Source organism: Podarcis muralis, chromosome 15 (assembly GCF_964188315.1).
Source record: "Podarcis muralis chromosome 15, rPodMur119.hap1.1, whole genome shotgun sequence".
Taxonomy (NCBI): domain Eukaryota; kingdom Metazoa; phylum Chordata; class Lepidosauria; order Squamata; family Lacertidae; genus Podarcis; species Podarcis muralis.
Window position 1 is genome coordinate 24,370,886 of NC_135669.1, and position 22,990 is coordinate 24,393,875.

Here is a 22,990-nt window from a genome sequence, read left to right on the forward strand (position 1 = left end):
GTACACACACACACACACACACACACACACACACACACAAACTCAGGTTCCTTTGTGGTACATCCTGTGGTTCTGCATCAGAATGCTGTAAAAGCAGAAGGCAGCAAGTCCAGAACTTCTGGTTTCCCTTTCAAATTAAAAAGTTTTTAGTCTTTATCCTGCAAAGAAAATAGCCATTAAGATTGCCTGCTGCAATCTCAAAAGTGCGTGCTGGCAAGAGCTCGGGGTAGGGCCTCTCTCTCTCTCTCTCTCTCTCTCTCTCTCTCTCTCCAATGCCATTGTTTGCTCCTCCCCAAAACAACAAGAAGCCAGATACAATTATGCAAGCTAATTTTGTTTGCTTTGCACAATTTGAATGGATTCAGCTTTCCTTGGCACAGAACTTGGATTATCCAGAGTCAGTATTATGATGTTCACCTAATAAACAGGGATGATGGGAATTGTCATTCAGTAAAGACTGGACGTTTGGTGCTAGTTAGAAATCCCTGTACATTATTATTATTATTATTATTATTATTATTATTATTATTATTATTTTATCAGGGGGAAATTACAAATTGAACATCCCCCACTTTCTCCAACCCGAAGGCATAGCTCAGATATAAACAATAAAAGCAAAGTTCATACAAGCCCTGAAGTGGAGAGAGACTCATACCTGCTAATATCAATATGAAGGAAAATGCTAACACAACCATATATTACTGAATGCAGCAGGTATGCTTTGTCCTGTCTTTGTTCCTGTGCTGAATGAATGACCACTGGTTCACCATGAAAGCCTCTCAGGTTTTTTGCCCTCTAGCTGCACAAAGTTTTGCATCAATTTCATAGAAAACTCCCAAATATGTCCCAAATTACACAATACCATTTTTGTACATTTATATACTTTGCTTCTCTCCAGTTGCTAGCTATCAATATCCTCAAAACCATTAATAAGTAACCAATTAAATGTTTTATATAATAAGCGCTGGCTTTCTCCATTGAATATACCCAACAGTGCTATTTCAGGAAGTTGCTGTTTTTTAAACAGATTTTTCCAGTTTTCTTGTTGTTATTATTTCTATAAATATATCATCTCAGAACTAGCAACTTTGGCACAGTCCCACCACATATGCGCGAAGGAACCTTGAGCTGCACATCACCTCCAGCAAGCAGGCAAATAGGATTTATCCATTTTAGCTATGCTATATAAAGCCCTTCCCTGTGCTCTTGAACGGTGATGCAGAATCAAGAATTAGGGAACCCACCCCATTCCCACCAGCAGGTGGCATGATTGGACTAGCTGAGCTTCAAATATCATCCGTCTGTGGTTTTCACCCCCCTCATATGAAAGTGATAAAAAGCAGTTGGGAATTTTGCTCAAAGCTGATCATATGAGAATGAGAAATATTAAACTCAAAGTAAATATACCAGCCTGTGAACACTTGTGGGTATCGGCTGGCTGTTGTCTCTTTGTTAATGTAGTTAAAAGCGAGGATACCCGGGGCTGGGACTTCAGAGAGCCAGGTCTGTGCAAAAAGCCAAGCCCACATTCGTATTCAGAATGGAGAGCAATGAATGGGTTTCACAGACTAGCGATAGACTTGGCGCAAACACTCGGATACCTGCATGAATGACAAACATCCTGAATGGGTGGCGAGGTCCTTGGAACTGTGTGACTTAAACAATGGAGCCGGTGCATGATGGGCGCAGACTGGGAAGTTGTCAAAATGAGGGGGAGAGAAAAATAAATGAGATCTGGCTGGAACTACCACCCCCCCCAGCCACACATTCAGTGAATGCGTTGTCATCAGGCAAGAGGAATTGCCGCCCCCTCCCATAAGTGTAAAACAATGCACTCACACAAACAACTTTCCATTGTAAAGACTGGAAGCACTTCTAACAGAAGAACATTGGAAGCTGCCTTATACTAAGGCAGGCTGTTGGTCCAGTTAGCTCAGTATTGCCAACACTGTCTGGCAGAAGCTTTCCAGGGTTTCAGAAGAGGAACATACCCAGCCCTAGCCAAGGGATTGAACCTGGGACATTCTGCAGGCAACGCAGACGATCTATTACTGATCCATGTCTCTTCAGAAAATAAAAGTCTGGCATGGAATAGGCTATGAATCAAGCTATTGAGGACTTATTTACAGGCCTTTCCCAACCTGGCCTGGGAGGGTGTGGCTCTCACTGACTCCAGCTACAAAAGCTGAGGCTGCTGAACAGACTCATGGGCTAGGCTATTGTTGATGACTACTTTTGCTATGTTGTAATTAAAGAACCTTTTAATGAGGGTGAAAGAGGAGAGCGCAAAATATGGTTTGAAGTCAACATAAAAAAAAACGAAGATCATGGCCACTGGTCCCATCACCTCCTGGGAAATAGAAGGGGAAGAAATGGAGGCAGTGAGAGATTTTGCTTTCTTGGGCTCCATGATCACTGCAGATGGTGACAGCAGCCACGAAATTAAAAGACGCCTGCTTCTTGGGAGAAAAGCAATGACAAACCTAGACGGCATCTTAAAAAGCAGAGACATCACCTTGCCAACAAAGGTCCGTATAGTTAAAGCTATGGTTTTCCCAGTAGTGATGTATGGAAGTGAGAGCTGGACCATAAAGAAGGCTGATCGCTGAAGAATTGATGCTTTTGAATTATGGTGCTGGAGGAGACTCTTGAGAGTCCCATGGACTGCAAGAACCTATCCATTCTGAAGGAAATCAGCCCTGAGTGCTCACTGGAAGGACAGATCCTGAAGCTGAGACTCCAATACTTTGGCCACCTTATGAGAAGAGAAGACTCCCTGGAAAAGACCCTGATGTTGGGAAAGATGGAGGGCACAAGGAGAAGGGGACGACAGAGGATGAGATGGCTGGGCAGTGTTCTCGAAGCTACGAACATGAGTTTGACCAAACTGCGGGAGGCAGTGGAAGACAGGAGTGCCTGGCGTGCTCTGGTCCATGGGGTCATGAAGAGTCAGACACGACTAAATGACTAAACAACAACAAGTATTCTTTTCACCTTGCACATGGTTTGAACTGTGGAAAGGTGGCAAACAAATAAAATTGTGTATGTATGTTATCTACATTTCAGTCACTGTAGTTCTGGAAGAGGAAGTGGAAACCCCTCTCGGCATCCTCCTCAAACTACAGCTGCCAGGATCCTGTGGGGGAAGCCTCCAAGTGCCTGCGAATGGGCTTCCAGATGTTCCCAGACTACAGTTCCCAGCATGCTTGGCGGGTGGCCATGGTGGTTTATGCTGATGGGAGCTGGAGTTCAAGGGAATCCCAGGCATGCAAACACATCCAAGGTGTGAAGCAGGAGTGGTGAGGGGTGTTTGGCCTGGGGAGTGTTCAGAGGGCCAGACAGGGAATCCTGGAGATATGCATTTAACACCCCCCCCCAAAGTCTGTTCCCTACTCCTGTTGTATCTAGAAGGTGTCAGCAATATCTAGGCAACACGATGACCATGTACATACACAATAGACAATCTTTATAGAATTCCTTCAAACCATAATAAGTACAAAATGAAATCTTTAGTATCAAAATCTTTAAATGAAGCGAGGTACCATCTTACTTTGTAAGATGAAAGACAAGCTGTGAAGCTTTGTGTATTCAGCAAATATAATGTCCAACACTGAACAGTGATTCTGGATATTGACTACTGTTTTGTAGAATTCTTTGTCAGCGTGGTGGGAAGATATAGAATTGCTTCATAAACCCATCTTATTTCGAATGAATGCATGTAAATGAAAATATCAAATGCTGTGGAACAGTGCTCGTGTAATAATGTAGTCACTGATCTCAGTTGGAGGGCAGCAGTTTGGGGATGGCTACCCTAGGTAGATTCGTGCAAGAGGTGCCAAGAAACACCTGTTTCAAATCCTGCCAGAGAAACCTGGGAGTCTTGTCAACTGAGATAACAGCTTAGAAAATGGCCTGGGAGTGCTCTGCCAAAATCTGCCCCAATGACATCATTCTTATCCATTATCAATCGTTTCCAAAATGGATGGTTTAAACACTAGAATTCCTGTACATCCAATGAAGCTGAATTTTGGGAGACTCTGGAGAGAGAAAAGAAAGCCCTGCACACAGCACACAGTTTAACGATGGAACTCACTCCCATACGAGGCAGTGACAGCCACCAACTTAAGTGGCTTTAAGATTAGACAATTCATGGAGGAGAGGGCTGTTAGCCATGAAGGCTGCGATCTGCCTCCACGGTCAGATGAAGTGATGCTTCTGAATGTCAGTTGCTGGAAGCCACAGGAGGGAAGAGTGCTCCTGTGTCTGAATCCTGCTTATGGGTTTTCCACAGGTATCTGGGTGGTGACTGTGAGAACAGGACATGGACTAGATTGGACTCCCTTAGGCCTCATCCAGCAGCCTTTTCTTGTCCAAGAGAAGCCCCCTCCTATCAGCTAGATACAGTGGACCCTCCAGATATGAACTTAATTCATCCCGGGAGTCCGTACTTACCCCAAAAAGTCCATATCTGGAGGTGCCACTTCTGCGCACGCACACAGTGCAATAGAGCACTTCTGTGCACGCACATGCAGTGAAACCCAGAAGTATACACTTCAGGGTTTGCTGCATTCGTAACTTGAAATTACGTTACCCGAAGGTAACGTAACCCAAGGTACCACTGTACCATTATTTTCACTGGAAAAAGAACCATATCTCATTCCACTCACTAGCGTGGTATGGGAAAGAATATATAATCAAAGACAAATGACAATTAACAAAATAAATGAAGTGTGTGCAGTTTGTGATGCACCACCATCAGATTATTTTTTTTTAATTGAGTTTGCCCAATTACTCGTTAATTTGCAAAACTCGTTCGCATTGAACAAGCTTCCCCGCTCATTATAGCATGACTTCTGAAAACTCCACTGAAAGGATAATAACTGATAATCCAGACGGTAAGTGAAAAAAATAAATAACTTAAAAATAGAAAGAAGGAAAATAAATTTGAGGGAGGAAAATATCTGCAAGTTGGTTTCAAAACGAAAGAAAATGCAGCAGCCAATTTGATGAGTCTGGCGTTTTTACATTTTCAACGACAGTGAAATAAAAATGGATGGAAGACACGTCTATGTTGATGTTATGGAATCCACAAAAGGACCTGTCCTGGATCACGATCGTCTACACTTAGATGTTACAGGAATCAAGATCAGGGATCAGCCTAATACTGCCTGACTTCAGCAGGTAGTGGCTGTCCGAGGTCCTGGGTAGAGGTCGTTGGCCTCAGGGATTTACCCTGTGACTTTACATAGGCAAAATGGTGTACCACCATGCTACAGCTTGGCCACCCTCCTTTTGCGCCCATTCTCCCTTTCTTGTTTTCCTTCCATGCACAAAAAATCCTGCTCCTTCTGCCACTGGCACCTGGTGCAAAAAGTCCTAGGTTCAATCCCCAGCATCTCCAGGCAGAGATGACAGAGAACCACATCTAAAACCCTGGAGTTATTAAAAACAACTCCTGGAATCAGCTGTGGAGAACGTGGGGCCTCTGCCCAAGGAAGGCTTGATTATAAATATTCCTGACTTTTGTGAAACTTGAGGGCACTTGTTACCTTGCCAACATATATTAGAAAACGATCAAATTAGTTTCCTCCTATGTAGGCATTCTGTTCAGCTCTGTATATACTGAGATGCATAATTTTCTACATCCTGCGCTCCTTTAGTTACCAGATAATGATAATGACCATTTATACTTGCAGTCACCAATTAACTTACACTGTTGTGCTCCCTGAGTTGAAATCCAACATGACCAGCACACACAAAGCACGTGGGATACATATTCATAAAGATGCCCTCTGCTTCAGAGGAGGCTGTTCATGTAGTCAGTTTCATTTAAAATAGGTTTATTTCACTTATAGGTGTTATCCATTAAGGCAAATGCTATGACAAAGGCCATTGGCCAAGCTATCAATCTCCTGTCCTAATGGACATCAAGTGTAAGTAAAATAAACCTGTGTTTTAATGGAATGGATTCCATCAGCTACCTAATCTCTCTGCAACAGGGTTCCCATGGGAATACGCTGCCATCACAATGTGGAGAGGCATGAAAATGTTTGGAGGCAAATGGGATAGAAAGTGGTAAGTCTACCTCCCTGCTTACCTGTTTATCTTCAACTCTGCCAGCTTTTGCTGCATCCGTATTCTAAGCCCCTATCGGATAGACTCCTGAGCTCTGATACTAGCTTGCAACAATAGACTGTGCCTGCAGATGGAGGCTTCAATGAATCTGACCCCGAAATCCTTCTGGTCCCTCTCAGACTCACACTTCATCTCCCTGCCTACACTTCAGTGCACCAATTGCTTATGCCTGTCTGTTCAGATGATGGAGAATGTTCACAGTGACCTTGTGCTATTGAAGTATGCATTACACCAACTGAGCCAGGAAATGACTATTTCAGTTGGAAAATCTGAGGACAGAAACTCATTAGGTATGTTAAGAAGAAGCAGGACCATTCCAAACAGAAGTCACACCAGCGTGACAGTGTGCAAAGGCTGCTTTGGGTTACATCCTAAAAGTAATTCGCTGCTTTGGGTTACATTAGCTACATTACAGCAGCTAATGACTTTTAGGGCTTCTTAAGAGTCAAGGTTCTGTACAATAAGGGTGGCTAAACTGTAGCCTTCCCAATGTTTCTAACCTACAACTCCCATCATCCACAGACAGCATGGACAAGGTGCTCACATTAGTGTTTAAAACCACAAATGACTTGGGTCTCAAATATTTTAAAAAACCCACAACTTTATCCCCACCAACCTTGCTTGGGTACTAAGATCTGTAGATGGGGCTCTCATGGTGGTCCCACCACCCTTAGAAGAGCAGGGAATGGTGGCCCAGGAAAGTGCTTCTCTCTGGCAACCCCTAAATTTTGGAGCCCTTATTTTGGAGAGATGTTCATGTCATCTTCATTGCACAGCTTCTGCAGTCTGCTGAAGATCCACCTCTTTACCTTGGCCTTCAACAGTTAAAGCATTTTGTTTTGGAGGGGACCCACCTCCTTTGCTGAATTTATACAGCTCTGTTCCATTTAGAGTGGTTTTCCTTGCTTTATAATTGCAATAGCTTTATAGGTTTTCATTCTATTGCATATTCTATTGTTACAACCTGCCCTGGGGCTTTATGCTGAAGGACAAGTAAGAAATCTTACCAATAAATAAATAAGGAGGTTAACACCCCTGCTGTAGAAGAATGGTCTATCCCTTCTGCTCTTAGATGTTGATGTTCCTCCTATCAAGCAAGTAATAAAGTTCTGAAATAGTAATTTTGCCTCCTTGAGTCATGGGTGCAAATTGTCTTCTATAGTTCTGGCTTACTCGAAGTTCCAGTGGCATCTCAATGAGATTTCAGTGCCTTGGGGCTATCTAGCACCTTCCATGCACCTTCATTGACTTCCAAGGAAATTACTACCCAAGTTAACACCTTTTTTTAAAAAAACAAAAAAACAAAGAAAGGAAACCAATAATTCTCAGAAGTCTCGGTGTACAAATTTCTAGGAAATTTCCTTGGTGTCTAACATGCCTTGCTTTATGCCAGAGGGTAGTAAATAAGCACTATAACTGTCAGCCACTGTAGAAGAGCCTAATTAGTGGTGTGATTTAGAGCTGAAACAGCTTTCCCAATTGTGCAAAACAGAGATAATATAAGGCACAAACCTGAAAAGTATGAAGAAGAGCCATCACTGGGCCTCGGGAAACGTTCCTTGGGCTCAAAGCTTCCTGCGGGGCATGGAGCTGTCATGAGATCATCAGCACAGAAGTGGCCTGCAAGATGAGAGAAGAATATAAGTAGAACTTGGCTGCTAGATCAAGCCCAATGGTCAAATCCAGTCCAGCAACCTGTTCTCACAGTGGCTGATGAGATGCCTCTTCTGAAAAGCCTGCAGGCAGGATCCGGGTGCAACAGTGCTATCCTCACTTGGGTTCCCCAGTAGCTTACATTCAGAGGCAACCATTGCACCTCTTGGGACCTAGCCTACAGGCCCCTCCAATACAGGCCCCCTGATAATGACTTCAGGTGAGAGTCATCTCCCCAGTAGACCTCACAAAGAGTCTAGTCACAATCAGGAAACCTCATACTTGGACTTTACCACTTCAATCTGCAAGCAGGGGAGCACACATGCAGATGTTCTGCCATAGGGAAATATCTATCTACCCTTTGGAAATCACTCATTCAAACAATCTTCCCCACCTGCTATCTAAAGGGGTACATGCTTGCATAAGCCAGTTAAGAACTATATTTGGGCGTGATGCACCCAGAAGCTAACAATATAAAATCCAAACCCCCAATATCTAAACAATTTTTAAAAGATACATTACAACCAACTTTTAAAAAAGCTGTATTAATTATTATTATTATTATTATTATTATTATTATTATTATTATTATTATATATTTATTTATGTCCCACCTTTTCCTCTGACAGGACTCAGGGTGGCTTACAGATAAATACTTGGTTGAATTTATTACAATATTTACCGTAATGAGGATATCGCTAGTCACAACTCTGCTTTTTGATTGCAAAATGTTGATAACAAAAATAGCAATTAAGAAGCCAAAGCAAATTGCTAAAAGCAAGCGGAGCAGCAGATGAAAATCCAAAGCAAATTTGCCAAATAGATTTAAGGCCTGTTGTAATAAGCATGTCTTCAGAAGGCACTGAAAACCCAACAGAAAGGGTCCATTCTTGAAGCAGGGAATTACATAATCCAGGTGTAGCGACAAAGCAGGCCTTCCTTTGAACTACGAAACTTGACTTACTTCTAGTTTCTGTGCATTCCTTCAGACACTGAACACTGACCTGAATTGCACTGTCCACATGGCATCAAATGAAGCCTGTTCACTGGCTCCCCCAAGTACTGTGCGGATAAACAAATCAGTATAATGCAAAAAAAAAAGGGGGGGGAGTCACCTGAAGGGCAGAGCTGGCACTGAAGGGCTCCAGCAGAGCGAGTGGATTCCTGGGCCTGATGCACCTCACGCAGGCCATCTGCAGTGCAGGCACTTCCATTACACTTTGGACTCTCAGTCTGCCTGGGAGTCGGGTCCCAAGAGCCAAGGGGGCAGGGGAGGGGCTGAATGGTGCCGGCATGAGGACAAGAATATCCTGAAAGAAAAAGCAAAGTGACAGGATGTGATGTGGTGGACAAGGGATGCATTCTTGTAGCACCTGCATGATTTCACTGCAGCTGGTGAAATCAGCGAAGGGGCAAGATGGTATCTATGTTGATAGGAATGGCTCAGAACCTGTGGAGAATGGTTGGCTGGCTAAATGCACCATTCCATTCTTCTTAGTTCTCTGACAACATGTGAAAGTTCTTTCTTTCTTTCTTTCTTTCTTTCTTTCTTTCTTTCTTTCTTTCTTTCTTTCTTTCTCTCTCTCTCTCTCTCTCTCTCTCTCTCTCCTTCTCGAGCTAATGAGCATAAGATGCCAGATTTATTTAAGATAAAGAATGGTACCACACTCCCCTAAACACCAATAAAATGCACACCCACAGTCTGCAGAGCAGTAGGAAACCAAGTGATATCAGAGGTCAAGTCCTCTCCCTGCTCTTCTCCCTAATGATATTGCTTAAAGCAGGAGATGATGGAGTGAGGAGATATCAGGTCACGACGGCAGTCACTCTTGCAAAGCGTCGATACCTCCACCTTCCCTCAGCAAAGTAGTTGAAAATCATGTTGCTTTGCAACGTTCAAAGTGAAATCAGAATTAATTTGGAATTAACATCCAGGGAGATGTTGTTTTCAAAGTAGGGATGGAACAGCTGTTAATTTCTGCTTCTCTCAGTATCCCATTTTCTCTGCTGCAGCACTGCAGCCCTAGTGCCTGTTGAGGCCACCAATGGGAACAAAGCTGCCTATTGTGAAGGTCAAGGGAAATGCATGCTCTATGCAAAGCCCACATTCTGTGACTGAACCATGGCGCCTCCCCTCCTTAAAGGCTTCCTGTGTAGAGCAAGGTGCAGATCCATTTCCTTCTTCACTGTGATGGGGGAAACTGCCCCTGTAGAAATTTTGCCTTCCATGGGGTTCTTAAAAGAGCAGAAATCCCAGATGGGATATGGAAGCTCCACGTTAGGATAATCGAGGGAAGGACCAAGGCCCTGGCGTCTTGCCATTGATTGGTTCCACTGCTTGTATTAAAGCCACGAGGGCACCACGAAATGCATGCATCCTGCTCTTCCCTTCTGTTTGGGGACACTGCATCTTTGCCAAGCTCTAGACCTGACTAGAGAGATCAGTCCTAGAAATGGGGGCAGGGGGGCAGGTCCATCATTTCCACATGCTCTTCCTCCTTGGCTCCTCCTTATACTCCCTCTTCAAAAGTAGCAACACTATTCCTAGATGCTTACATACTTCCTGAATGTCCTGACTTCTCCTCCCTTGAACCTCACATTCTGATGACTCAGAAGTTTCAGTTAGCCTCCTGCTGGCCTCCTCAGGGTTATACTGCCCTTCCCCTCCTACACAGGATGCCCAGATATCCCAAAGACATCTCAGCATTTTCCCTAAGTGTGTCTGGGTGTGGTGTCCTCCCCACAAGTTTAACCTCAAGCACCTCTAGCTAAGCACCTTGGGGTGCAGGGTTGGGAAAGACCCCACCACCACTGTTACTTGGGAAAGCTCCCATCAGTCAGGGCACCGACCTAGGTTACTAAAGTTTTGGCACAGGTTAAGGCAGCTTCCTACATCACTACTTTGGACAAGGGCATTTCCATCTCCTATGCCATTCTTCCTCTTATGTGGGTATTTGCAAAGCCTTGCCCAGTTCACAACTTTATCTTACTCTAGAGCTGGACCACAGGACAAATTGCAGCCCCTTCTCCAAAATGTTGAACTCCAGCCAAAACCCATTACACACACACACACACACACACACACACACACTTTCATTTATTATATATCTGTGCCACTTTTGACTCACAAGGCTCATAAGCAAAAAATAACAGTCGCATAATAGAGCATCATAAATACAACATAAATAGTATAGAATAATTAACAAATTATGAGTAAAACAACCACATTCTACAAAACACTATTAACAAAACAACTAAAAAATAAGCTAAACAGCAAACCCACAACAAAAGTCATATAAGATTCAGAAAGCATTACGGCACTCATAATCTACAAAACAATATTAACAAATTAGCAACACAAAATAAAACACTGTTGAATTCACACATACTCTCTCCCCACCCCATGACTCATAATCTTCCACTGAGTTCATCAAAAGACACATACACATAATGCCCATGGCAGCAGCTCTGTTCTGAAGGGTCCTAGGACTGGAGGGTGGGGCAAGGCAGGTGATGATCAGCACAAAGTCTCACTCTGCTCATGTACAGATGAAACTCAGAAAATTAGAATATAGTGGAAAAGTTCATTTATCTCAGTAATTCAACTTAAAAGGTGAAACTAGTATATGAGATAGACTCATGACATGCAAAGCGAGATATGTCAAGCCTTTATTTGTTATAATTGTGATGAACATGGCGTACAGCTCATGAAAACCTCAAATTAACAATCTTTTCTGAGTTTCACCTGTATATCTGTGTGAGTTTTAGATGCCTTTCCTAGGCTTTGTTGCTAATATTAAGAAAATACTGGTTTGCAAATGTTTCATTATGTCAAAAATGGCCAATTTTTGTAGACAAAGACTGTGTCTTGCTCTGCCAGAACCGCTCTGAAATGACAATATTCTGTACCAACCTCTAGAGATTGCCTTGGTGCCAGCACACGTTCTCCTAGCTCCATATTTTGCACAATGAATGCTCCCGGGAGCAGGCTGCTCTCTATTCATCGGACACTAATACCAGAAGCCGAAAGCCTGGAAACCCAAGACCCAATGTTATCTGATTTCCATAACAGTGAATTACAGACCACTGCTGGAAGTGAACCACCAAGGCTTTTCATGAAACATCAATCATTCCATTTTGCCTTTTATCAGTCGACATCAAGGCAGCCAGAATACAGGAACACTTCATTATTTAATTAGGAGGATCCTCATTACAGAGATCAGAATCAAGTTACTGACTACACTGGCACAGTGGGAGGTACCTGGATGTGTTCATTAAATACTTTGGCTTCCAATGGAGCAACAAGTCATGAAGAAGGGGAGAGCCTGAAACTCCCCAGGAGATGGAACTTTGGGCCTGGAAGGCCACGAAGCAAAGAGCTCCACAAAGCTTTAGCTGCTTTCATTAAGGAGCTGTCCAGTGCTGAAAGCTACCCTGATGTATTGTGACCAGGGATGCTTAAGAAATTTGATCTTCACAAATTTCAAAGCAAATCGACCTGATCAGCCCCTCCTGGACTTAGCATGAGGATTGGAACATAGCTATCTGCCCAACACAATTCTTGGCTCAAAAAAATGCACAAGATAATATGTCCAAAGGTGTACTTTTGAAAGAAAGTTAAGTTTTAAGCTACACATTTAAAACAGAATGTTTCTATATCAGTGTAAATCAGCTGATTGTTAGCGTAGCATTGTGCACAGAAGCCTCAATGGTCAGCTGATCATCAGGGCTTGCAAAGAACAGTGCTAGCAAAGTCCCAATGATCAGCTGATTCTTGGTGCTTGCAAATCACCAAACCGGGGGTCCCATCAGCTGATTGGTGGTGCCTGAAAATATCTTTGTGGCCCAGGCAGACCTTTACCTGCTCCACACTCAGGGTCATAAATGATGTCAGATGTGGCCATGGCTTGGCTAAAATGGTCTCATGAGTCAGATAAGGAGGCCTCGTGGGCTTTACTAGGTCCATGGACTGGAGAATCCTCACCATTGATTGACACCCTGTGTTTTTCCTTGTCTTAATTTCCACTTTTCCATTACCTCCCTGGAATGCAGGTACCTACCTTTCAGCCTTCTCCTACCACCCTATTCCTGTGTGGGAGACCAGTCCTGATATTGCTGGGCTTGTGACCCTGGTCTTCGCTGTGCATGTATGCTGAGCCCTTTCTTCCTTGCCCACCCAGAATTCCCAAGACTGATGCTTTTATAGCTTCACATTTATTATTTCATACTAGAGACAGATAATTTAGAATGGGATAAAAAGAGAGACCGGCAGAAGCTAGAAAGTGTTTAGTCAACTCACCTTGACGAGAGTAAAAAAAATAAAAAGCCACTGGTGATGCCTGAAGTGCCGCTGAGTATTTTTACATGCCACCAACCATTCCTAATATGCCTGGGAAGCAGGCAGCACTGAAGCCTTGCAGTTATCTCTGCTGTGCATTTATGGGTTCTAGTTCATACAATTTGCAAAAAAAAGAAAACTCCTTTGATTTTGGGTAGTTGTTCAGATCACACTACCAGCCTGTTTGCAAGTGTTTTCATATAATTTGGCAGAGAAAGCCTTGCCTATGGGTGCATTGGATGCAGAATGCAGTCTTAATGTAATATGAATTTCTGTGTGTCTCTATCTATCTATCTATCTATCTATCTATCTAAAAATAAAAACTCACAAGGGTAAGTCACATGCATTTGCTTCCCATCTTCTCCCCATAAAAAGTGCTTTGGTGATTTTCACAGATAACTCTTCTCCCATCTCCAGAGGGAAATAAATTTCCAGCATGAATTATTTCAGATATTTGATTCCCTTCCAGCCCGATTTTATGCTGAGAGACAGTGTGCAGTGGGAAGCAACCTCTAATTCTGGTTGCTTGTCTTTCTCTGTAATTTTCTGAGCCATTTCAGCCAATTAATCATCTCTAATAACATTCTACGCTTTCATAATTCTCAAAGGCAATTGTTGCTTTTTAAAACAAAGGTCTGAGCTCCCCTCTGCCCATCCTCCTGTCATATTTGGTTCAGCGCTAATGTCACAGTGATGAATTTGCAACACCCCGATCATTCCCACAATGACAGGCTAGCGATATCCTGAGGACGGGATTATCAAGACGTCTCTGGAATATCAAGCAGGGGGAGGTGTGCAGTAGTTAAGAGCAAGGAGCTCTTTAAATGGCTTATGGAGGACAATTGAGAATTCACTTATTTACTGGTGGAGCACATCTAATCTCCCAGGCTTTACTTTCAGCTTTCCTGAAGACTTAAAAAGTTGAGCCTGCCAAGTTGCTTCAGGTCATAGAAATGTAGAGTTGTAAAGGACCTGAAAGTCATTCAGGCAAGCCCTCCCCCATTCAGGTGGGCTGGCCTGACCCACAGATTCTCCCAAGCTGAGGTTATTACAAATCAATAAGTTGAAGTCACACAGAATTCCACTTCAGCATCTGCTGAAGACACACAGAGAGACGTGAAACAGACACAAAGACCTTTCCCCCCAAACATTTATTCCTTACACTGTTAAGAAACTCAAAGCTATTTTACTGGGTAACTCCTGAGATGGACATCAGGAGCTGACTGGGAAAATGAAGCTTCATTTCTTTTTAATTGCAATGTGCATTAATCGTGCCAAAATCTGGAGCCCCAGATCAGAGCACCCAAAGTTATTAATGATTATGGCATGTCAAACCAGGGTGTATTCACATGCACTTTTTAATATGCTCAAGTTCTCCTTTCTCCCCCTAAGCCTCACATCTCTCCCTGGGTTGCCAGAAATCACTTTCTCTGAGTCTTTGGCAGAATATGAGAGGCACCATTCATAGAATAACAACCAGGGACTTTAGCATCTCTGGCTGATTCATCCTGTCTAAATATTGAATAGCATTTATTGTGTTAACCCATATACCAAAGCAGAAACCTGCCTAAATATTGAGTGTGTGGCCTCCTATCCAGTCGAGGATATAAGGACAGGGCTTTTATTTAATATCACTGCACTTTTTACTATGAAGAAGAAAGGGAAGATTACCTCTTTGTCGCACAGTATTGTCTTGCTCTCCTGGGATCAACATGGAGCAAATGAAACCTAATTGCTGCTGAAATATCTTCACGACTCTACTGCCCCCAGACTGTCACTGAGCCACTGCTTTAATAAGAACTATTTCAAGGGTTTGGAAGCAAAAGCAGAGAGTTACTATTGATCCAGGGCCTGTGTTTTGCATCCAAGGTGGCTCAGAAGAACAGCCTACCTGTTGGACAAGGCTGGCACTCTGGACTTCCTTCTGTAGAGAAAAAGCCAGGGAAACAGGCTCTGCAAAAGGTATGGCCGGGATTGGGCTCGTGGCCACCTGGGCAATGCTGAAGAGAGAAAACAGAGAACAATTTGATGAGGGTGCCTTTCCCCAACACAAAATTATCCATACAACCAAAGCCCAATTGATCCTTAATACACAAACAAAATAAATTGGCAACCAAAAATAGAGTTAAGAAGGACATTAAAAAAACTATGTATGTATGTATGTATGTATGTATGTATTATTACTTATTTGTCACTACCATACAATTAAAAAGTCAGAAAGAAGATACAATATCAAGTTAAAATACATCAAAATATTAGAAATTATTATTAACTAAAAGTGCTTATACTATATCAACAGAAAAAGGACACATCCTATTCTCATCTAAAAGATGAACACCAATTAGGAGATCAGCTAGCATTAGGTGTGATACTCTATACCTGTATCTCCTGTCCATCGGGGCAGACATATCCTTTGGGGCATTCCTGACACTCCATCTCTCCAGCAGGCGAATACTGACCAGGGATGCACTTTCGCTGTAGACCCATCTGTGAATCACACCGGTAGCCATCTGGACACACCTGGCACCCAGCTCGGGTGCCCAAGCTGATGTAACCATCTGGGCAGGCCTGCCAAGGAAGTTATGAACCATTAAGAGGTGTGCTATTAAGTGGAATGGTGTCCCCAAAGGAGTCACATAAATGCTGCGTTCCCAATTTGCCATTACTGGAACCAAGATCTTTATGAATAACATTTCACTAGCAGGCAAATGTCTGCGTATCTGTGACACAACTCATGAACAAGCATTTGCCCTTTATAACACCAACATTTTTGCTTCCATTTCATGATCTCTTCTTGCTTCATGTGCCAGATGTTTCAGCAACTTTTTAGATCCAACTCATGTGTGGTGGACTTAGGTGACCTCCAAGGGCAAAGCCATTAGCACCACTTCAGCTAGCGCATCAATTGTGCTATTCCTGGACAAGGATAGCCAGGCCACTGTAACTCATACACTGGTAAGCTCATGTTTAGACTACTGCAATGCACAGTATGTGGACCTTCCCTTGTGGCTGGTCCAGGGGCTTCAGTTGGTGCTGCATATTGTGGTCTGGGTTGTGAGCAGTGGGTACATTATCACACCAATGCTAAGGGATCTGCACTGGCCGCCAAGCCAGTTTTAAGGTCAAGTTACTTACATATAAAACCTAAACAACTCTGGACCAGGAAACCAAAAGGACTGACCCCCCACCCACCCAACCTGCCTGGGAACAGGATAAAGATGAATAAATGAAACCCCAGTTAGCCTTGCCTGGCTTGATGATTATTGACATGTCATAATGTAGAGGTGGGATTTTTCACTGGTAGTGCTAGTGTTATAGAATGCACTCTGTTGACATATACTCTGTATGAGAGAGAAGGATAGACTCAATGAACTCTTTTTATTTTATTCTGGCAGAAGATGGAAGCAGGGGTGTTTTGTGGGAGCTTACTTGGCACCAGGAATATTTAAGAGGGAAAGAAAGTAAGTCAAAAGCCGAAAAACTGGAGCTCACATTTTGCAATGCCCAGGAGGTTAGTAAACAACCCAAACACATCAGAAACAATCCCATAATATTCTTTTGGGCTCACATCAGTTACGAGCAGCTGATGAAAGAGTAATTTCTCTTAAATAGCACTGCAGAGATGTGTTAATCACAGGATCTGGGAACACGCCCCATGTTTTGCCTGGCAGAGGGAGAACAACTGAACGTATTATTTTAATTCAGAACATCTAATGACAGGGATTTTGATACCCGGATGATGAAAGTTGCATTTTTTAACTTAGAGACCGCTATCTTCTATGCCAAGTACATTTAGATGGGAGGTAAGGATGGATCTGGACAGGAGCCTGTGTTACCAGCCCCTGAGTTTACAACAGCCTCCAGCTGGCTCTATATGTTTTGAAGATGGCTCTGACAATCTATAGAGCCTCATTCCAGGAATGTCTAGGCCCTTCAGCACTGCCACTTCACATAGGTGCTCCCTCATGTTAGCTGCAATAATCAGCAGAGCACTATCCCAGCTGACAGGTTTTACTTTGTGCTCTACCTGCCCCCCGACCCATGATAAACTGCATGAGATCTGTCTCCCGCTCTGCTCCTGAATACACTGTGGGCTCCTCAAGACACATGGGGGGGGGGGAGAAGAGTGAAAGAGAGAGAGATTGCAGTCTTTAAATTTTATTTCAAAAATCAGCTGCTAAATACTTAACTGACCAATTGTGTCACAGTTCTGCCCTCCTAAAATAAAGCCTGGCTATGCCCATGGTGGGTGGGACTCCCTGCCTTATTGTTTGAAGAAACAAGAAGGATTCAGCAATTGAGCACCCTCTGAGTATGAACAGAAACCCCATTTTAGCTACTGACTCTCTCCATACTCTCCCTTTTTCCGTCCTGTTTCATTTACCTGGCAGGATGCAATATCTTCCTGAGCTGTAAGTTGATTATAGGTTCCTATGGGGCATAAGCGTGGAGCTATCTGACCTCCTGGGCAGCTGCAAAGCAAAGCAACAAAAGTTTGAGTCCAACTGACCTTTGGCTCCTTGTGAGTTTCCCACAGCAAGGGCTAAGCCTCAGCTGAACCTCAATTAGACCTAATAGGCTGACTCTCATACTATCACCCTATAGTAGGACTCAAAGTGAAGGTTTTCTTCCAGTTCACTCACAGGAATGTAGCTTTTTAGGCTCAGTAGGTAGCTTTAAGTAAAGTTCACATTTCTTGCAAGCCATTTCCCTTGATATAATGTATTTTGTATGTTACTTTCACCGATACATACATTTTTATGCATGCTTTAACTTTGCATGTGCGTGTTGGCAAATACTGGTTGCAGAACTGCAGCAGAAAATTTAGGTAAGTGAGAATTTCAAAGGATAGCTGTGTTCTGGGTCGCATATTGTTTCAGACAGTGTGGCTTTGATATATTTGGCTTTAAAGGCATACTAAATCAAATTTCTCCTCCATCCCCATGATCTGCAAAATCTTCCAAGGTCCTTCTTTCTAATACTCTCATCCCATTCTAAATCCATCCTTCACCCAATGCTGAAATATTGTCCCTTACTATCCTGCTTCTCCTCTGTCCCCAATAATGAATTGTAGTTTGTATGGACCTCGGGGCAGAGCCCTACTTCCTTTTCCTTTTTGCCTGGAAACCTCTGTAAAGTGCTACCTCCCTGCTAGCCTCTTCTAAGCACAGAAACAAACAGAAGCTTCTCTGGGATCCCTTTATGCATTTCTAGTTTCATTGTGTAACACACACACACACACACACACACACACAAAATCACTGGCCTAAGGTGCTCCCTTACAAGAATCCAACAGGGCACTCAAGGCAGTTGCCAGAGGTGTGGTAGTATCCTTCTGAGCAGTTAATGAGGCACCGACTCTTACAGATTATATCTTCATCGCTCATGGAAAGAGAGAGTGTTCCTGCAAGAAAGAAGAAAATGGTCCCTGGAGATGGCAAGCACAGCAGAGCCAGGATACTAGATCTAGCTTCCCAACAGAAATTGTCTGAAGGCATGTGAGGCCACCACATTGCTAAAGCTAAGCAGGTCTGGATCAGTACCTGGATTGGAGAGCAACTGGGGACCACATCTATCTGTCTGTCTGTCTGTCTGTCTGTCTGTCTGTCTTATTGCTTTTATAGTCCACCTTTCCTCCAAAGATCTCAAGGTGGCCTACAACATTCTTCTCCTCCCCATTTTATCCTCCCAACAACCCTGTGAGGTTGGTTAAGCTGAGAGTGACTGACTGACTCAAAGTCACCCAGTGAGCAACATGACCGAGTGAGCATTTGAACCCTGGTCTCCCAGATCCTAGTACAACACTCTAACCACTACACCCCTTTGGCTCTCACGTGTACGCTGTCTCGGGTTTCATGATGGAGGAAAGGCGGGATATAAATGCAATAAATAAATAAATTGCCCCTCTTTTTCTTCAAAGAGCTCAGGGAGGTGTACATGGTTCTCACTCTCCTCATTTAATCCCCACAACAACCTTGTGTAGTATTTCAGGGTGTCAGGCAGTGACCAGTCCAAGGTCACCCAGTGAGTTTCATGGCTTAGTGGGGATTTGAACACTTGTCTCCCAGGTCTTAGTTTGGTCCTGTATGCCACAATCCTCTCAGTTCAGAAGGTCAGAAGAATGGTGTTACGACTCAATGTCTGAAAGACATGGCCTGGGAGATCTACCAGCAATCCTAGCAATGGGGAGGTTCACAGTGTGGCTTCACGAAAGGCACTCAACACATGTCCAGAGGCAGTTTTATCACATCCCAGGACACAACCTTGCTATCAAGGAGGGATTCTGGAGCTGGCCACAAATCCAGCTCTGCCTAACAGAAGAGCAGAAGCCAACCTGAGAATCCAGAAATATGGCTCCCTTCAGGGGGGAAAACTGACACCTGCTTCCAAGAGACTTCAATGCAACTTCAATAATAATAATAATAATAATAATAATAATAATAATAATAATAATAATAATAATTTATTATTTATACACTGCCCATCTGGCTGGGTTTCCCCAGCCACTCTGGGTGGCTTCCAACAAAATATTAAAATATAATAGTCTGTTAAACATTAAAAGCTTCCCTAAACAAGGCTGTCTTCAGATGTCTTCTAAAAGTCTGGTAGTTGTTTATCTCTTTGACATCTGATGGGTGGGTGCTCCACAGGGTGGGTGCCACTACTGAGAAGGCCCTCTGCCTGGTTCCCTGTAACTTGGCTTCTCGCAGTGGGGGAACCGCCAGAAGGCCCTTGGCACTGGACCTCAGTGTCCGGGCAGAGCGATAGGGGTGGAGACGCTCCTTCAGGTATACTGGACAGTTCCCTTTGGGCAAAATGAAGATCATACCACAAGCTCCTTTGTAACAAAATTCGGGTGCCAGTTCTACGTGTGAGCTGCCCGGGAGGCGGGGAGAGAGGGCTGTGGGGTGGGCAGCCCGTTTCTCACAATATATTTCTCAATAAACAAATCTGGAAGGGAAAAACAAACAAACAAACAAACAAACACCCTTTTTGAAAGAGTGGAATTCATGAATCAACAGTTTGTATTAGGAAATGGGCTTCCTGAACCCAAGGTCTAAAGATTTTAGTGTGAGCACTTGACACTAAAATGCTTCTTTTCTGTGTCCCGACATCATTTCCAGAGCTCAGCCAGTGAGAGCCCATTAGTTTCAATCTAACGAAGGTCTGGCCCACAATCCCTTTGTAACTGTGCCTGGTGCTATGCCTTTTGGAGGACTTGACTCTCGGCACATGTATTCATTATTTGCTTATTAGGCAAGCAGCCCGACAAATGGTGGAGATGTTTGATGCCGGCAGCATGGGCCAGATTGTTCTTTCAGAAATGGACTTTTCTTTCAAACATGCAAACAGAAGAGAGCAGAGCAAAAAGGGGCAGGATTGTTCCACTGCCAGAAATTTACTAAGCATGCACAGAAATTAATGCTATATTTACACCATACATTTAAAGGGCATTTAAAGCACACCCCACCAGTGGCGCAGCGTGGGGAGTGCAGGGGGGGCCGGCCGCACCGGGCGCAACATCTGGGGTTAGGGCAAATCCACGGGTTAGGGGGCGCCAATCCACGGGTTAGGGGGTGCAAATCCACGGGTTAGGGGGCGCAAATTACTTGCCTTGCCCCGGGTGCTGACAACCCACGCTATGCCACTGCACCCCACCCAAAGAATCCTGGGAAGTGTAACCCCTGAGTCATAATTGCAAGCACCCTTAACAAACTACAGTTCCCAGGCTTTTTTTGGGGGGGGGAGATGCACTTTTAAGACATGGTGGGCTTATCCATGCTGTGTAAGGAAGGGGCAGGGACAACAGAAGCATCTCACTATTTAAACATACTGAACAAGAGAAAATGCATTGAATGAAAACAATTTTGCCAAAAGATGGGTGATTTTTATTTCCTTCTTGAATTATGATTTAAAATTGTATTCATCGTTCCCCTTAGCGAAGTCTTATTTTTAAACTTTATGATTAATGAGTATGCACTACTTTTCTCTTCTGAATTATTTTTTAAAAAATCTCTATTTTTAAAACAACCACCACCACCCAAAATGCCAACAAGCCATGTAAAAGATTCTCGACTCAGGGTCTTGTCCAGGCTTAAGGAACGGAGGACAGAATGTTCCCTCAAATCTTTTTAGAAAAACAAAAACAAAGACTGCATATGCACACCATATATTTACAGCACACTACAACTCTTCCCCATCCTGGGAATTGTAGTTTGTTAAGGGTGATGGAAACTACAGCTTTACTATGGGTAAATTACAGCTCCCAGGATTTGGGGTGTGTGTGCTTTAATTGTATGGTGCGTATGCAGCAATTTAGGTGACAGTGATGAAGGAGAGAATGAACACATTAAGAAAAATTAAACATACCTCTTGAGAAGAAAGCAAGGGCGGAAAACCAAAGGAACCAGCTCCAAAGTTCAGCCATCAGATCCAGGGAAAGCTGGCTCTGCCTGGCATGGGAGAAACCCAAAACCCATGCAAAAAAACTGCCAAGTTCTCTTGCTGCCCCAGCAACTGATGTTTCCTTTGCCGGAGCCAAACGTGTAACCAAATCTCTCCTGGGTAATCACTTTCCAAAAGAGCCTGAAGTGAAATGAACACCGAGCAGCGGAAAAAGATGACAGCCCCCCCCCTCCCCGAGGTCAACGTTGTAGGGATGACCCCAGAATTCAAAAAGGCACAGCAGAGGCACTGGCAAAACGCAGGCCTTTCAAAAGCAGCCCCAAATTGTGACGGCCTGTGGATTGTTTTAAATTCCCAATGTGATCAGCTGCTAAATTAGGCAAAGCTACAGAATTCAGGCCTGCTAAAGGCTATTGGGTAGTAGTCAACTCAGGTTTTTTTTTTAAAAAAAATTATTAGATTTCCCAAAATTATAACGAATATCACATAACAAACAAAAACAATGACAACGTAGTCAACTCAGTTTTACTCAGAGTAAACCTGTTGAAATAAACCATGTAACCATGTTGATCAATTTCAATGGGCCTACTCTGAGCAAACCGGGACGCGGGTGGCGCTGTGGTTAAAAGCCTCAGCGCCTAGGGCTTGCCGATTGAAAGGTCGGCGGTTCGAATCCCTGCAGCGGGGTGCGCTCCCGTTGTTCGGTCCCAGCGCCTGCCAACCTAGCAGTTCGAAAGCACCCCCGGGTGCAAGTAGATAAATAGGGACTGCTTACTAGCGGGAAGGTAAACGGCATTTCCGTGTGCGGCTCTGGCTCACCAGAGCAGCGATGTCACGCTGGCCACGTGACCCGGAAGTGTCTCCGGACAGCGCTGGCCCCCGGCCTCTTGAGTGAGATGGGCGCACAACCCTAGAGTCTGTCAAGACTGGCCCGTACGGGCAGGGGTACCTTTACCTTTACCTTTTTACTCTGAGCAAAGATTTATTGAATACCGCCCATTGTCCACAACTGCAACAATTAAACCTCCATGTTCAGAAGCAGTGTATATCTGACTAAGGCAGGGTAGGCACATTCATCATGTCCTTCCTGAGCTCCCCCTGGCACATCCAGCTTGCTGGAATTGCACTGGAGGCAGAGAGCTAGCTAGGATGGCCAGAGGGCAAGGGTGGACTGCACTCCTGTATATTAAAGTAGCATATAGAATAGTGAGTCCCAAACCTTTGTGGACCACTGCTCCCTTGGTTCCATATATTCATCTCTAGAGCCCTCTACTTTATGAAAAGCATTATTCCAAATAGGAGTTTGCACCACACACTAAAGAAGATAAGAACACACAAAAAATTAAAACAGTAATGATTAATTGTATATTTACTCAAAATTAAAACTATTTAGTTTAATTAGTTCAATAAAATGGATAAACTTTATCCAGGGATACCAGCTTTTCAAAGTCCGGTAGT

General features: G+C 43.7%; 1 protein-coding gene across 1 annotated transcript in view; it reads right to left on the minus strand.

Annotated features, from left to right (window-relative positions):
• The window catches only part of LOC114585457 (uncharacterized), a 127,744-nt gene extending 108,669 nt beyond the window's left edge, over positions 1-19,075 (minus strand). The window contains exons 1-6 of the mRNA XM_028708144.2: positions 18,410-19,075; positions 17,511-17,598; positions 15,506-15,694; positions 15,018-15,126; positions 8,904-9,098; positions 7,648-7,755 (exon numbers count right to left, since the gene is read on the minus strand). Of these exons, the coding sequence (XP_028563977.2) occupies positions 7,648-7,755; positions 8,904-9,098; positions 15,018-15,126; positions 15,506-15,694; positions 17,511-17,598; positions 18,410-18,639 (919 nt within the window). The 5' untranslated portion in view covers positions 18,640-19,075. The remainder of the gene's footprint in view (positions 1-7,647; positions 7,756-8,903; positions 9,099-15,017; positions 15,127-15,505; positions 15,695-17,510; positions 17,599-18,409) is intronic.
• Between the last annotated feature and the right edge of the window lie 3,915 nt (positions 19,076-22,990).